Genomic DNA, 15,802 nt, shown 5'->3' on the forward strand with positions numbered 1-15,802 from the left:
TTTTCTTTATTTATCTCATAACTTTTTCGTTTTCAATGGATTTAATTAAATAAATAAATAAGAAGTTGAGGATCACTGAAAATAAGGACAATCTTTGTGAGTATTGGTCTGGACACAAAAAGTTCCATGAATCCTGAAAATTATAAAGTATTAGATTGGGAAATAATAATTATTGTATACGAACCCGAATGGTGTATCTTCTCCCATAGGTATAGGTTTCCCTGGCAAATAACCCCAATTTGAAGTTTTCTTTGGGCAACTAGCTATACATGGCCTTCCTATGATTGAGTTTCCATATCGGACTGTCTGGGCAAAGTAACAAGCACTTTGGAAGTGGCTACATCGTGCTCTACCTGAAATTATATTCCACTACATGAGAGACCAACATTAGAACTTCCCTAAATGTGATACATTTCCTGATGTGTCGTTCAGAATCTACTGTGAAGGGAATGAAGTTTCTGTACATCAAAGATGTCTATCACCCATATCTTAAATTTAGAAAATTGAAACCAACATCGAGAAGACCTGCCTGTTAACTTTGACATGAATATTTTTTAAATATCCTAGATCAGTGGTCGCCAACCTCTTCAATGTGTTGAGCTACTTTGTAAATTTTGGAATAAACATCGAGCTACCCACACGGAAGCCACGTAACGCAACGTAAATGAAATAATCTACAGTTAATTTATCATTATATGTATTTATTTTACTATTTAACTGGTAATATATAATACATAGGTACTAATAATAAACTAATAACTAATATTACTAGCACGTACTTGTTCATAGCTACATTCCTACCTATCAAATGAAGGTGTTTGAAAATAAACACAAACTTTTATCCAGCCACAACGGCATGTCACGTATGATTTAAAAATAGTTGATAATAACAACAAAAAAGTAACACACTATCATGAACATAAACATTGAAAAATAAAAAAGCACGTTCAATGAGAAGGCTGACACTCAGACTCATCGATAATTTTTTTTAATGTTTGCAGTATAATTTGATGCAGCCTTTCGAATACAATTATTCAAATGTTCATCTGTAAGTCGATTGCGATATTTATTCTTAATAAACTTCATATTGGAAAAAGAAGATTCACACAAATAGGTTGAACTGAATAATGCTTTCACTTTCAAGGCAACACGGCATAGAACTGAATATTTGTCTTTACTTACAATAGGCCAGATACATTCAGTACTTGAGACACGATTTTAAGGCTAAATCATTTTGAAACTCAATGACTTCCATTTATGATGCAGCGATGTCTTCGCCAAAGTTCTGCATAACACAAGTTGCAAACTGTTGGATATCAATTTCCATAAAGGGTGAAACAACAAACTGCGCTACTAAAGCCAATTCATTGAAATCCTTAAATAGATTTTTGAAGTTATTCTTCAGGGTAGAAATTATTTCTACATGATATTTGTTGTCATAGGGTTCTAATGGATTTTGAGATATTTTTTCTGAAAGAATAGGAAAATGCTTGGCATCGCTGTTAATTAGGTTTTGTTCCCAAAACTCCAGCTTTTTGATAAATGCTTTTATATCAGAAATCATCTCCGCTAGTTCTTTGTCTCTCCCCTGAAGCTGCAAATTAAGTTCGTTTAATTTCTCTGTAATGTCAACGAGAAAACCAAAATCTCTAAGCCAGATTGAATTTTCTAGTTCTGGAGTCGGTTCATCGCGTTGTTTGAAAAATTGAACTATGCCAGATAGGATATCATTAAAACGTTTCAGCGCCCGTCCTCTACTTAACCATCGGACTTCAGAGTGAAGGAGTAGGTCCCCGTATTGACAGTCAACTTCATCGGCCAAGGTTCTGAATAATCTTCTTTGTAACGCTTGAGCTCTAATCTTGTTTACAATTTTTACCACCAGTTTCATAACGTTGTTTAGTTTCAGGAAATTTCCACATAATGTTTGCTGATGGATAATGCAGTGGTAACAGAGAAATTGCGGAAAAGTTTCATCTTTACGACATAACGCCACCAGACCCTTATCACAACCCATCATAGCTGGAGCGCCATCGGTTGTCAAGCCTACCATTTTCGATATTGGAATTTTCTCGGAAGAAATAATATTTTTTAAATGAGAAAACAACTCATGTCCAGTAGTGTGTCCTTTCAGTGGAGTGAACTTCAAAAGATCTTCTTTAATCGTAAAATCACTAAAAACCATCCTGACGAACACGGCCATCTGGGCAGTGTCAACGACATCTATTGATTCAACCAGTTGAAGTGAAAAATAAACACAGTTATCTAAGTCAGTTCTTAACTGTAAAAAAATATCATTGCTCATTACTTCTACACGTCTCATCACTGTATTAGCAGAAAGTTGCATAGATTTTATAGCTGAAACTATCTCGTCTTTATTTCTAAAGTTGGCAAATAATGAATCAGCAGCTTCTAAAAACGCCTGTTTTATCACTTCCCCGTCTTCATAAGGTTTCTTTTTTTGTGCAATTATCTGGGACACACGGTACGATGCTTCAGTTGCAGCTTTGTTTTTGTTCTTGTTCTTAAAAATATTGGTTGTTGTCCAATTAACTGCTTTTTTAACTGTTTCAGTTTCTCCTTTCTGGCGGCAGAATGTAGTGGGAATGATTTTTCAAAATTAGAATGTACAGTTTTATGATGTCTCTCAATATTTCCTTTTTTAGCAACGGAGACCGAAGTATTACATAACAAACACACATTTTTATCTTTAACTTCTGTAAAAAAGTATTGTTCTTCCCATTCCGAATGAAAGTGGTATGTCTTTACCTTCTTACAACTGCTTGCCATAATATTATTTTTGTTGTTCTCTACTAATCCAACCGCTGGACGTTGGTTACGCGTTCAGTTTTAAACTAAGCGCAATGTGGAAGTCATCTTGAATTTATTCAGGTTGGAGCCTGGCTCCCTTACCCTTTGAACTGATGTTTGCCAGAAGGACAAACGGGTCAAAAGCGCAATGTCGCCGCGCCGTGCGTATTTATCCCGTTCAAAGCAATCCACTAACGCGCTGGTCCGGCTGGTCGGTTCTAGCCGATTCTAGCTTGATGGCGTCAGCGGCAGATCGCTCACCGCAACGTTGCCGCTGTTTATGTTCAATATTATGACAATTAGATTTTTTTGTGGAATTTTCGGAAGCTTCTCTGATTTTTGCAGTTTGTATTTTTTAAATTAAAATCGTTGTGAGAGCTACCAGAATTGCCTCCGCGAGCTACCGGTAGCTCGCGATCGACAGGTTGGCGACCACTGTCCTAGATCTTAGATGAACCACTCGAAAAGTTGATGCAAAATATAGTTTATTCTCTTGAGGAGATATTTTTATTGACAAAGTCTACAAAGTTGAAATACAAAAGACATTCATATATATAGAAATCAACAACGGATTGAACATTGCTAGTAGCACACTGCAAATTCAGTAATTATAATCAAACCACACAAAAAACTGACAAATTTCTGAAGAAGACTTCTGTTGGAAAAAAATATATAGTACTATATTCAACTCTAGTTTTCTCAGGCATAATACAAACACGTAGCAGTAGATAATTGAAAAAAAATCTATTTAAAATTTGTTTTTCCGTTAATAAGCTGTCGCCCCCATACGAACGACAACTCTCAGAAGTTGAGAAACTTGTGCGAGCTAAGGACTAACGAGGCCTTACCTTTTAACGTATGATTCCTAACACGGTTGCAGAATCATTCCAGCTTCAACCAGATAAATTCTCTCTGGAAAAATATCTGGTCTAGGCGGGAATCGAACCCACGGTATTCCGATCGTGAGTCGGGCGCACTACCACCGCGGCCAATTCCACAACTGAACTTTTGAATGCTATATATTGCGTTGGTATTAGGTTTACATGTGTAGTATATTTCATTTCTTGTTGGGAGGCCCTATTATAGTGTGGACGAATTTTACCAAGGCTCTATCGAGTAATTGGCACGTAGCTTTGTGTAAACAAGTTATTGAAATAATAAGAAATGGCTATATATATATATATATATATATATATATATATATATATATATATATATATATATATTTACATTTACTCAATATTCATGTATTTATATTTGTATCTGTTCAGCTGGGCTTAATATTGTTCTGTGCATATACTCTGCTCTTGTCTCTAAGTATTATTTTTTAGCTTATATTTGTTAATTTAATGTCCCTTATACACGTTTTACTTTACTAGACTTTGCCAATAAGATATTCAGATCTTGGATAATAAAGCATATTTTGATTTGATAATTTCACAACATTAATAAGTCAAATATAACATTTGAAAACACTAAATGAAAATCTTCTCAGGTATCTCAAAGGTGCGAAATCGTTTCCTTCTTCTCATAAAAGAGGACGTATACCTCTCCACTCACAGGCCATTTTGATGGAATTGGTGACACGTGTGAATCATCATTGAATTCAAGCAAAGTGCCAGTGTAGGGATGTCTGCAGTATGCTGTGTAATGTCCGCTTTAAGTAGACCCACTGTGATTCGGAAGTGCATGTAGATTGTAACGACGAGGAGTCATATTGTCTGCTGTATAATTGCTTATATCTAATCCATCGATGGCAACATTAAACTTGCCTATGAATATTTCCGTTAGAGAGAATCTTTTAAAATTAATTACTAAAATCACAGAAAGAATCGAAGGTTACTGATGAGTGTCCACAGTGTGTGAACTTCATCGTGAATTTTAATTGACCAACAAGATCATCTACAACGTTGAGAGTTATTTATATCTACTAAAATATCTCAGCCACGACTCTTGTGTTTTTCGATGTCGATCAATTTTTCGTCAATCTCCGTTAAGGTTTCTCATTAACTCTATTAATGTCATCATGAAAACTCTTGGGCGACTTGATGCGCATAACCCATGAATCGGGGGCAAAACTCCGAATCTGACTTTTAAGGAGACTGTGTTGACCACAGATTAATCTTCTGACCACAATTCCTTAATAACTCCTGTGAAAGCTTTGGTTAAAGCATCATCCAAACTAGAAATACTAGTATTGATATATTTCATGTATTCATCCTTTTCAAATATTCCAGTGACCATCTCGTGTTTGTTAAACATTGGATTACACTTTTCATGAAACATATGTTGCCAATATTTTTCAACCCATTAAGCCCAAGGGTTTTGACTAGAATGTATCGCTGGTCTAATTTTGTCTAATTGGATAGATTTATGGTAGATTTTTCGAGTTTGTGAGACAATGATAATTCCAGAACTTGTTCAAATGTTTTCAAATAAAATCGGGACATGGTCGATTCACTTAATCTATTTTGGATGAATCACAGAAAATTTTGATTTGATTTTTGGGTTCGGGAATATTTCATCTTTTGAAAGGAGGACGAAAGAGTACCCAATACTGATGTGGCAATGCCCTTTGAATGGCGTTACTGATTTTTCGAATAAAAAATGAATAGGCTTGGTTGTCATCGGTACAGTTCATCATTCTTTTTTCAATTCCTTCCAACAATTTAGAAGCATGAGATCCAAAAACACCGCAGGTTTCAATTGCAACAGGAAAGAAACAGTAGGAACTTAGCAAAGTGGAGTACATCCGAAATTTTGATTTTTCTGCAATCAAAGCAGCTGCACCATTGGAATTAGACTTTGCAGCTACAACTGTGTCTACGCTGGTGAAGTCCCAAAGCAGAGGTTTCCCAAATTTCCAAGGTATTAGACTCATCCCGTCTAGACGCTTTCAATCATCTCGACATACACCAAGGGGTTCAAGAACTGAAGGAACTTCTGCAGTGACTAGAGCTCTTTTTATAAGATCATTAATGAAATGATGTCTTGAAAATCAGCGGAGCCACATCTACACTTATGACTAACACAAATTGGGGCACCCAACCGAACCTATCGAAATTCTAAAAGATGTATCATCTAAGAGGGTATCCAGGCACCAGATTCTTTTGATATAACAGCTTTGAGTCTAGCCATTTGAATATCGGAATGTTCAGCTGATTCAAGAAGTTAATTATAAACCAAGTTAATCATTGAATATTCCCAGGCTTTCTGACACTTTTTATTTTCGAGAAGGGTATTTTTCGTTTGAGATAACGATTTATTTTCACCATCCAAGAAATAGATACGCATCAAATATTTCAGACAAAGATTTGGGAAGAATGGAGTTGATCATTTGAGGAGAACTGTTATAAGAGGAAAAAAAAGCTGGTAGTGAGAGGGACGAGGCTAATCGAATGTGTAAACCACCAGAGTTAACTGGTGGAGTAGTTGACTCCAAGTGATATATTCGAATTTATTATTGGTAATTTTTTGTAAAGATTAGCGTAAGGTAGAATCGAATTTTTGTTACTCCTTTTGACACATCCAAGTTGGACTGCATCTCAAAGTATATAATAATTTTTTGAGAAGCTGTTTCATGTGAAAGTCCCATCTCATATGTCAATCTATTGTAACACCAAGGTATTTAATCGATATTGCTGAAGGGATTTCTTCAAAAGTTTAGTCCGTTTTAATGAATCTACTTCAAACTGTAATATCTCAGTGAATACTTATTCAATTTAATCAAAATAAATAGCTTTTGCCAACGTAACACAAGTCGACTAATTCCGTTGGCATAAAAACTGCGTGCTTGGGATTTGATGAAGCAGATGGAGGCCGTTTGTGCCTGGTCTTGATTGGCGAAGGTTCTACTGGTGAAAAAGTTATCGAAGTGCATGAAAATATGTTAATTGATTGGCGCAAGGTCTGGCGAGTATGATGGGTGAGTCAGAACTTCGACGCTCAATTCCTTTAATTTTCGAACAGTAATTTGTGAAACGTGCGGACGGGCGTTGTCGTTAAGCAGGATAGGACTTCATTATTTCGTCGATTTCCTCGAATTAGGATTCTGCTGTGATGGTTTGGCCCAGTTGCAGAAAGTGAACCACACCAGCTGTTGACCACCTTATAGAAAACATGGTCTTTTTTGGTGGGTTTTGCCTTTTGGAAGTGCCTGGGTGTCCAACCACTGACCTGAACGTCTCCTGTTGTCGTAGAGGATCCACTTTTCATCACACCTGATAATTTGACCCAATAAGAATCGTTTTGATTGCGTGACAATTTCTGTCGATCGTTCAAATCGTGGGGCACCCACTTTTCGAGTTTTTTTACCTTTCCAATACGTTTGAAACCATCAAAAACCGCATAGGAGCTGATACCTAGTTCTTCCGCTATCCCACTCCCCGTTTGTGATGGGTCAGTCTACACCAGAATCCTCATCCTGGATTACTATACGTCGACCACTTCGGGACTCATATTCTAGGCTAAAATCTCCGTAACGAAATTTCGCAAACCAACGCAAACACTATCATTACAAAATGTTCTGGTTAATTTTTCAGTCTGTTTTGGCAGCGCTTTGGTTCAATTTGAATTTGTAGAGAAAAATTTTCCGAAAATCGCTTAACGACATCATATAGTAAGTAATAAACTGAAAAGAGCCAAAAAATTAAAATTTGGAAAAAATGAACAGCATCAATGTATAGAGTACGAAATACTCTATCAATCAGCACATACCAAGACACAGGTGAATAAATATTTATTAAGATATGGAGCTACAAAAAACATGACATTAGAACGGAATAAACTCTTGCAACAACCCAATAGATATCACGTATAATAATCTCTCGTTATAAAAAAATATATTTTCTCCATCGAACAACATACAAAACTATCAATAGCAGTCAGGAAATGTCTGACAGCTGATAGTTGGTAAGTGTAATTTGAACATTTGTTTCAGAAATCGGCTAAGTGATGTGGGATTTTGAGCCAGAAAGTTTTTTTTAAATAGCGTATTTTGAGACTCCCTTTATCTACACACTGAAGTCATGGTTTTTTCTTAAATGATGAAACACCCTGTATATCTCGATGGCAGCCATGTTTTTTTCTTTAATCCGATTTTTTATTTGTTATTATGCCATATTATTTTTACAATTCAACCGCATTGCTAACACGCTCTTCTAACTTATCATGTTGAACGTGATTGACTCTCGTTATCACCTGGGACCTCTATATTTTCGTCTTCTTTGGCGTTTTTCTTTATAGTAGGAATATTTAAATGAGCGAGACTTTATTTGCAAAATATCACCAAATGACCCATGTTGTTTCATATTATTTTATTTCTCTTTTATGTAAAATAATACAGGAAATAATTTCGAAAGGAATTCATTAATTTGATCATACACTGTTTCAAAGCTGATACAGGTATCTTGATTTGAAAATGATAAAATGTGATTTACAATATTAAATTCATGGCCCGAAAATATATATTTCGAAATATTCATCCCTCCCAACTACCTACACCATAGGTTCTAGTAAATGCCTGTCAGAAAACAACTACTTCCCCGGCTAATACCAAGCTGGATATTGAATTATATAAGACATACATGTTATATGCGAATTAGCGTCTCACACGTATTAAATTACAAAACGATAACAGCTTCCTGCTAAAAGTGCCAATTGTGCAGTATCAGCAAGATGAACACTTGTGCTCCAGACAAAGCAATTGCTGACACTGTTCAAATATTGTTTTTCATACCAAACATATAAATAGACCCTGCGAGGTCAGAAAGATGTTCATTAACCAAGTAACCATTCTCTAGTACAGTTCATTAACTTAGAAATCATTCTCTAGTACAGTTCATTAACCAAGAAATCATTCTCAAGTACAGTTCATATATGATTCATATCAATTACTTATTCAGTTAATGTTCCAAGTTTTTCACGTTATATTCAAATTGTAATAAAGTGTTTATAAAGAAATAAACCAATTTTTAAAAAAGTGAATTGTGAAAAACAAGATATAACAAATTGGCGCAGTCGTGCGGATTCCTGAATATTGCAAGAACAAGAAAATTCTAACTGGCAGCGGTGGATTCCAATCCTTCAAGGAATCAAAGAACCAAGCCCTTCAAGGAAACAAAGGACCGAGCCCTTCGAGAAAGCGAGAACCAAGAGAACCCGAGGAGTCATCACTTGAAGAAAACCACGGAAGGAACACCTAGTGAAGCCCCTGGTGGAAAACTTCGAGAACAAGACGAATCACCCATGAAACAAATACTGTAAGTCAACAAAGATTCATCTCGTTTATTGTATTGAATTTTATTTCATTGCAATAATCATACAGATTGATTATTGGCTTATTGTAAAACCAATTGTTGATAATTGCACAGATCAATTATCATCAAAATAATCGTACTGTTCGATTATCTCAGAGGTATTGAGTATTGCTATTATTGATTTATTATAGTCCAGTGAATCGATTAATTGAGCGATATGCCTGACAACGAAAATGCCCCTGAACCAATCCCTGAACCTATCCCCGAAATTGAACCATATGAATTGTCGGAAATATTTTCGATCGTCCCTGAATTTGAAGGAGACCAAATATTTCTAACAACCTTTACAAATGCTTGCGATTGTGCATACCAAATGTCAACTCGCGATCAAAGAAATCTTTTGACGATACACATTAAAAACAAACTTCGCGGAAGAGCTGCCCAACTGATAAGCTCTCGAAACCCCGAAATATATCAAGAGATCAGACACCTACTGAATTTAAACTTTGGTGATACCCGAGATCTCACCTCCTTAATCCAAGACCTGCAAAGACTAAAACAGCTATCAAATGAAACCGCGTTGATATTTTTCAACAGATTACAAGTACATAACGCCAAAATGCACGCTTGTATTCAAAAATCTACCCTCACTGCCGATCAAAAAACAGCTCAATCGAGACTCATCGAAACCATGACACTGAAAACACTACTTACCGGACTTGAATCCAGACTAGGACAAATCACACGCGCTGGAAACCCCAGAGACATGCTCGAAGCACACATGCGAATCAGGAGAGAACTCCAACTTTCGTATTTCGAAAACCAAAAGCATGACAAACATAACCAACGGAAAAACAATATTTCCAAAAGACCCCAACAACCTCAGTATTCAAGAACGTGTAACTTTTGTGGACGCTTTGGTCATTTGTCGAACGAATGCCGCCAAAGACAACGACCACCACCAAATAACACAAATTCCTTTCAAAATACGAACTTTCCGAAACCAAATTTTCCCCAACAAAACCGTCCTCAATCAACAAAGACCACAATTTCAAAACAATCAACAAAGACCGCAATTCCAAAATACCCCACCTAGGCCAAATTTCCAAAACCAAAACCAGAATCGTCCCTCAGTAATTCAACGCAACCCCAACTCAAATCAACAAAGAACACATTGCGTTAAATATGAAGAATCACAACCTCTCCAAGATTATAACACAGAGTATGAGAACTACTATACAGCTAGTAGCCAAGAAAATGACTATTATACTGATAATGGTCAATGCCCGCAAGAACAACTTGAACGATACGATCAATACAACCAATATGATCAATACGATCAATATGACCAAAATGACCAACACGACCAATATATAAACAATCCAAATATCTCAGAATACCAGGATTTTCTTTCAGTTCCAACACAACATCACCCTCCAGATTTCAGTCAATCCCAAGACATTACATCGGACATTCAAACCCAAATCCAATCGATGAACCTAGAAGATTATCACCCCGATCTGAACTTCCCGGAACAACGCTTCATGTAAGTTCACTTCACTCCATGAATTCAAAAAACTTATACTACATCAAAAACCTTTCAAATACCTTCAAAATTTTAATAGATACTGGTGCAGCAATTTCGATATTCAAACCAAAAACTTGTGAAAAATACCTTCACCGATTCCCAGAAAATGTAATAGTCCAGGGAATCACGGACCAAAAAATTTTAATCACTGAATCGACTCTGATCAATTTCAAAGATAATGATCCCCACAAAGTCTATGTTCACAACCTTGACATTGAATTCGATGGTTTATTAGGATCCGATTTTCTGGAACATTATAATTGTATTATTGATCTTAAAAACAAACAATTAATTACAAATTTCAAAACAGTTCTTTTGTTCAAAGTTATAGATAATGAAGTAACTGAGAATTCGAAACCAAACCAAATTTCAATTGAACCCAGAACAGAAAGAATATTCAAACTCAAAAGTAACCTCAAAAACACCGACGCTATACTGTTAGCGCAAGAAAAAGATAAAGTCAGAATACCAAATGCTTTAGTAAAAATCGACAAAAATGGTGAGTTTTTGACATCCATCATAAACGCCAACGCAATTCCCAAAACAATCGATTTTTCAGACCTTATTCTCGAACCAATAACAGACTTTGAATCAATTTTGAACTTTAACACCTCTCACGATGATTTAGAACAAATTGACAGAACTCAAGAGATAAAAAACCAACTCAGACTTGACCATTTAAACCACGAAGAAGAACAAATGATAACCGAATTATGCCTAGAATTTTCTGACATATTTTATCTTGAAGGCGACAATCACAAATGAAATTGAACACACAATCGAAACTAACAATGCGAGACCCGTGTTTACAAAATCTTACAGATACCCTCATATTCACAAAGAAGAAGTCAAAACCCAAATTTCCAAAATGCTTAATCAAGGTATCATTCAACATTCGACATTCCCATGGTCATCCCCTGTTTGGGTAGTACCGAAAAAGCTAGATGCTTCAGGAAAACCCAAATGGCGTGTTGTGATTGACTATCGAAAACTGAACGAACTGTCAGTAGCCGATAAATATCTGTTACTCAACATTTCCGACCTGCTAGATCAGCTTGGAAAATGTCAGTATTTTACCACCCTCGATCTTGCGTCAGGATTTCACCAGATCGAAATCGACCCAAAAGACGTTCCAAAAACAGCCTTCTCTGTTGAGAACGGTCACTATGAGTTTGCCCGTATGCCTTTTGGATTAATGAACGCACCATCCACGTTCCAAAGAGTGATGGTTAACATCCTCCTTGGCATCCAAAACGAGCGCTGTCTTGTATATATGGATGATATCATTATATACTCACCAACGATCCACGAACATATTTCAAGACTGACGGAAGTGTTCAAAAGACTAAGGAAAGCCAACTTGAAAATTCAGCCTGACAAATGCGAATTTTTAAGGAAAGAAGTCGCTTATCTTGGACACGTCATCACGAAAAACGGCGTTAAACCAAACTCCTTCAAAGTTGAATGCATCCAAGAATTCCCCCAACCAAAAAACCCAAAAGAAATCAAATCCTTTTTAGGTTTAGCTGGTTATTATCGACGCTTCATACCAAATTTTGCCAAAATTTCCAAACCACTCACAAAATTATTACAAAAAGATACCCCATTTAAATTCGACTTGAAATCATTCATCGAATTAAAATTAGCCCATACTTCTAGACCAATTTTGATTTATCCCAACTTCGAAGAACCTTTCCTCTTAACGACAGATGCTAGCGCATTTGCAATAGGAGCTGTTCTTTCACAAGGACCGATAGGAAAAGACCTTCCAATAGCATATGCCTCCAGAACACTATGCAACGCTGAATCAAAGTACTCCACGATTGACAGAGAACTTTTAGCGATTGTATGGGCTGTGAAACACTTTCGACCATACCTGTTCGGAAGAAAGTTCAAACTCATCACTGACCATAGACCCCTCACTTGGCTTTTTTCAATAAAAGACCCAGGTAGTAGGCTAGCACGTTGGAGACTCAAATTAGAAGAGTACGACTACGAAATAGAGTATAAACCTGGCAAAATAAACAAAAATGCCGACGCCCTATCACGGATCAAAATTAATCACTTCAGAGAATGTGTAAATTTTCACGGAAAACTTACGATACTCGCTTCAAACGAAATTGATGAAACGAACAAACCAACAGACACAGAAACACAAGATACAGAAACACAAGACACAGAAACACAAGACACAGAAACACAAGACACAGAAACACAAAACAAAGAAACACCAGAACACGAAGAAACCCCCTTCGAACAAATTTTACAAGAATACGAAAATTTCAGTCACTTATATGAAACTCGATCCCTGATTGACTACTCAAAAATCTAATTTGACAATTCGCAACTTTTAGACAAATCACATAAATACATCCTCACTTTTTTCTGCCAAAACAAATTAGAAGATCTTCATCATAAAATCATACATGACAAATTCGAAGAAAATGCCGAATTTTACAACGATAGAATCAATATTCTCTCAAGTAAAACCGTTAAAGACAGGAAATATTTCATAATTGCTCTACCCTTCGATCATACCTCAGCAGTAGAAATTCTATTCTTCATTCTTTATAAATGGACAGATGAAATAGACATTTCCAAAACGTACTTTGTCGAAAATAATTTGGATTTACCAATTTTGGAAATTCTTTATTTCATTTTCGCTGAAAAAGAAATTAAGATAACAGTATGCCAAAATCTAACAAGAACTCCCGACGAAGACCAAATTCCCATCGTAATGGACCAATGCCATTCAGGAAAAAATAATATACATCGAGGAATTAACGAAACGGTTAGACGCGTAAAAGAAAAATATAACTGGCCAAATTTAATCAAAGACGTAGAAAATTTTGTAAAGAACTGCGAAACTTGCAAAAAAGCAAAAATTCGCAGACAAAACCTTAAAAGCCCTTTTGTCATTACAGAAACTCCGAAAACACCATTCGAGAGAATAAACATTGACATTCTTGAAATTCCCACAAAAAACTATATACTTACAATTCGAGACGAACTCACCAAATTTACCCAAACTTACCCAATTGAAAATAAATCAGCAAAATTAGTAGTAAACACTTTACTGCTATACTTTCAGCACTACGGAACTCCACTCAGAATTCATTGTGACTTCGGTCGAGAATTCAACAACGCCCTACTGAAAGACCTTTGTACACTTTATGACATCAAACAATCATTTTCTAGTGTGGACCATCCGCAATCAAACGGTTCCTTAGAACGTTTTCACGCAACCCTTCTAGAAATGATAAGAATGAATAAAATCGACAACCCTGATGAACACCCCTTAGGTATTTTACCATACGCAATAATTTGTTACAATAACACCAAAAACAAAACACACGGATTCACCCCTTACGAACTACTATTCGGACACACCTCTAGTAGACCACCCGAAATTCTTTACAACCAAAAAGAACTCATAACCAAGTACATGCGAGATTTAAATAATAAAATCTCTTATTATTATAAAATTGCTCGTCAAAGAACACAAGACCAAAAAGAAAAATCCAAAATTCGATTCGATAGAATCATTGCACAAAATATACCTGAGTATAAGGTAGGAGACAATGTTTACGTTAAAGAATCCCAAATGAAAAATAAACTAGAAAACAAATTCAATGGCCCATTCGAAATTATAGAAATCTACCAAAACTCAGCAATGCTAGTTAATTGGAAGACAAGACAAAACACTAGTGAATTTTGACAGACTACGACCTTGTACTGAAAATTGATTTCATTTTCAGGATTCTCCTGCTGATTTCAGCAACACACACAACACATTCCCAATACTCCGTTCAACCCATTAATAACACAATAGGAATTTTTCTTCACCAAGAAAGCACTTTGAAAATTTCTAATGATAAATGGACTCTTCTCGTCTACAAAGACTTGGACTCCATAGAATTTGCCTTAAATAACAACAACAAAATTTTGGAAAAGATGCTATATACTTTTGACCAATCAAATCCTAGATCAAAACCAATTCCCTGCTAAAACTCCAACCCGGATGCAGCTCATTCGTTGGAAGCACTAGAATTCACTCCAAATACTTCGTCGATAGATATAAGAACGTCACATACAAAAACTATGCCGTTCGAATACCATACAGCTGTTGCGATCATCTTCCTGAAAAACGACATCTTCCAGAACTGAAACCGCTGAAACTCAACAAAATCAACGTTGACGAGTTGAACATCGCTCAACATAAATTAAACCAATATTCCGAAGAATTGGATAAACTTATCAATGAGCCGTTTGTGAACAAGCACATATCATGGTTCACATATTGCACTATAACATTGATCATTGTATTAATCATACTTTACATCTTTTGCAAATGTAGACGAAAAGGACCAATACGAATCGGTATTACATCCACTTCGAACCAACCACCCCCGGATCATCCAAGATCAGACAGACAACCATCCCGTATCTTAACGAGATTCATCCCCAGGAGAAGACCAAGTATCAACCTCCAGGAACCTATAGAAGAGGAAATCCAACTCAACACCAGTTTCCACAAGGAAAATGTTTTGTGAAAAGTTGCAGCAAAAAGCAACAACTTTTTGTAAAAAAGGGGAGTTGTTATATGCGAATTAGCGTCTCACACGTATTAAATTACAAAGCGATAACAGCTTCCTGCTAAAAGTGCCAATTGTGCGATATCAGCAAGATGAACACTTGTGCTCCAGACAAAGCAATTGCTGACACTGTTCAAATATTGTTTTTCATACCAAACATATAAATAGACCCTGCGAGGTCAGAAAGATGTTCATTAACCAAGTAACCATTCTGTAGTACAGTTCATTAACCAAGAAATCATTCTCAAGTACAGTTCATATACGATTCATATCAATTACTTATTCAGTTAATGTTCCAAGTTTTTCACGTTATATTCAAATTGTAATAAAGTGTTTATAAAGTAATAAACCAATTTTTAAAAAAGTGAATTGTGAAAAACAAGATATAACATACATATATGCAAGGATTCCTCATAGAAGCTAGGTTACCTAGGACTCGTCCATCCAACAAAAGGACCATGCTGAAGTAGATCGCGGTTTCGGTTCACGAGATGGAGTTGTTACTAGTTACCAATCTTTCTCTCAGAAGAAGGTTTCATATATGTAGCGGA

At 36.0% G+C, this 15,802-nt stretch overlaps 1 protein-coding gene across 1 annotated transcript in view; it reads right to left on the reverse strand.

Moving 5' to 3' along the window:
* Nucleotide 1: 1 nt before the first annotated feature.
* Nucleotides 2–15,802, reverse strand: part of LOC111513533 (phospholipase A1) — a 39,665-nt gene continuing 23,864 nt past the window's right edge. The window contains exons 6-7 of the mRNA XM_074172418.1: nucleotides 185–353; nucleotides 2–133 (exon numbers count right to left, since the gene is read on the reverse strand). Coding sequence (XP_074028519.1) covers nucleotides 73–133; nucleotides 185–353 — 230 coding nt within the window. The 3' untranslated portion in view covers nucleotides 2–72. The remainder of the gene's footprint in view (nucleotides 134–184; nucleotides 354–15,802) is intronic.

This window comes from Leptinotarsa decemlineata, unplaced genomic scaffold, assembly GCF_025532065.1.
Source record: "Leptinotarsa decemlineata unplaced genomic scaffold, Ldec_3_MD MMD2_tig00000090_RagTag_RagTag, whole genome shotgun sequence".
NCBI classification, from domain to species: Eukaryota; Metazoa; Arthropoda; class Insecta; order Coleoptera; family Chrysomelidae; genus Leptinotarsa; species Leptinotarsa decemlineata.